The sequence below is a fragment of the Octopus bimaculoides genome, chromosome 7 (genome assembly GCF_001194135.2).
Source record: "Octopus bimaculoides isolate UCB-OBI-ISO-001 chromosome 7, ASM119413v2, whole genome shotgun sequence".
Classification (NCBI taxonomy): domain Eukaryota; kingdom Metazoa; phylum Mollusca; class Cephalopoda; order Octopoda; family Octopodidae; genus Octopus; species Octopus bimaculoides.
Genome location: NC_068987.1, coordinates 5,382,847 through 5,384,702, shown reverse-complemented (window position 1 = coordinate 5,384,702; position 1,856 = coordinate 5,382,847). Strand labels below are relative to the sequence as shown.

Sequence of the window (1,856 nt, the reverse complement as noted above, 5' to 3'; positions counted from 1 at the left end):
GGAAGGAAAGATATGGCGCACTGATTAATGAAGAGCAGAGCATAGGAATGGGACTGGCATCGACATTGCTAAATTTATCTTTAAGTCATTATTAGACTTTGCAAGATACGTTATCAGAGTCGAAGTTTGCGGCCCTCGCATACATCGTCTCTTTTTTTTTTTAACGCTTCTCTGTCTACCCGGCAAGACAAACATACTCTCTCTCTCTCTCTCTCTCTCTCTCTCTCTCTCTCTCTTTTTATCTCTCTCCCCCCTCTCTCTCTCTCTCTCTCTTTCTCTCTCTCTCTTTCTCTTTCTCTCTCTCTCTCTCTCCTCCCTCCCTCTCTCTCTCTCTCTCTCTCTCTTTATCTCTCTCCTCCCTCTCTCTCTCTTTCTCTTTCTCTCTCTTTCTCTTTCTCTCTCTTTATCTCTCTCCTCCCTCTCTCTCTTTCTCTCTCTCTTTCTCTCTCTCTCTCTCTTTATCTCTCTCCTCCCTCTCTCTCTCTCTCTTTCTCTCTCTCTCTCCTCCCTCCCTCTCTCTCTCTCTTTATCTCTCTCCTCCCTCCCTCCCTCTCTCTCTCTCCTCCCTCTCTCTCTTTCTCTCTCTCTCTCTTTATCTCTCTCCTCCCTCCCTCTCTCTCTCTCTCTAAACACTTTAATCGTTTCTTTTAATCTATTTCTTCACAGTTTGTGCTGTGACTGACACTTCACACTTCACAATGGAAACCGTTTTCAAGTAAGTTTATTAAATCTTAGAAGTATATTATTGCTTTATTGCTATCACCGTTAATGTTATTGTATTGTCAGCCTTGTACTCACCTGGTTTACCTTCCGTCATGACATTTCGCTATGTCATCAGGCAATGTATCTGTCTTTTGTATAGAGAATAGGTTGACTTTTGAGGGAGATTTGTCTGATTTATAAATCTCTTCTTTTCTTCTTTTAACTCTATCGGCATTTTATTTCTGTGTTCCTAAAAGTTAAGTCTTTATATTTCATTCAAATATATTTTATTAATTTTAAAATGAAATTAGATTGTGCTTTTGATTAAAAAGTAAGCAACCAAATGCGAAAAAAACCGCCTTATTTTTTAAATTCTAAATTGAGAGATTCCAACTTTTAAAGAGTTAATCGGTTGAAAGTAAGTCGTGCTTTTTCAGAATGTAATGAACAAAAGTGGGTGTGTGGTTAAGAAGTTTGCTTTCTAACTGTATGGTCATCAGGTTCAGTCCCACTGCGTGGCACTTTGGCCAAATGTCTTTTACTATAGCTCTGGGTTGACCAAAATCTTGTGAATCGATTTGGTAAACGAAAACTGGATGGGCGATATTTCGGTACGAGTTCCTAATTACCGGCCTTTTCCGTAAAAAGTGTTGGAGAGAAACAGGGAGACGACGTCATAACAGCGAAAGACATACAGAGAGCGCGATTTATTTTGAAGTGTTTAGATTTAGGGTTAGGGTTTGCGTTAGGGAATTCCGTCCCTAACCCTAACCCTAAACACTAACCCTAACCCTGACACTAAAATCCTAACCCTATCACCGTAGTGAAGATCGTGCGGGTGTTACGGAAAAGGCCGATCTTTGGTAAAGATCGCCGAAGACACTGTTTACGGAAAAGGCCGATAATTAGGAACTCGTACTGAAAGATCGCCACTGGATGCAGCCCATGGTATATATGTTTGCGAGGGTGCATGGCTTAGTGGTTTGGATGAAGCACTTACAATCGCGGGATCGTGGTCTCACTTTCGGGACTGAGTGGTGTCTTGTATTCTTCAGCAAAACACATCATTTCACGTTGCTGTGCGATCACTTCAACACCTGGCGTGTGGTACGCCGTGCACCCGTTCAGGTAACATCGATTTGATGGAGGGAGTG

The 1,856-nt window shown here is 41.7% G+C and overlaps 1 protein-coding gene across 1 annotated transcript in view; it reads left to right on the top strand.

Moving 5' to 3' along the window:
* Window positions 1–666: 666 nt before the first annotated feature.
* Window positions 667–1,856, top strand: part of LOC106883205 (cytosolic non-specific dipeptidase) — a 19,338-nt gene continuing 18,148 nt past the window's right edge. The window contains exon 1 of the mRNA XM_014934127.2: window positions 667–715. Within this exon, the coding sequence (XP_014789613.1) occupies window positions 699–715 (17 nt within the window). The 5' untranslated portion in view covers window positions 667–698. The remainder of the gene's footprint in view (window positions 716–1,856) is intronic.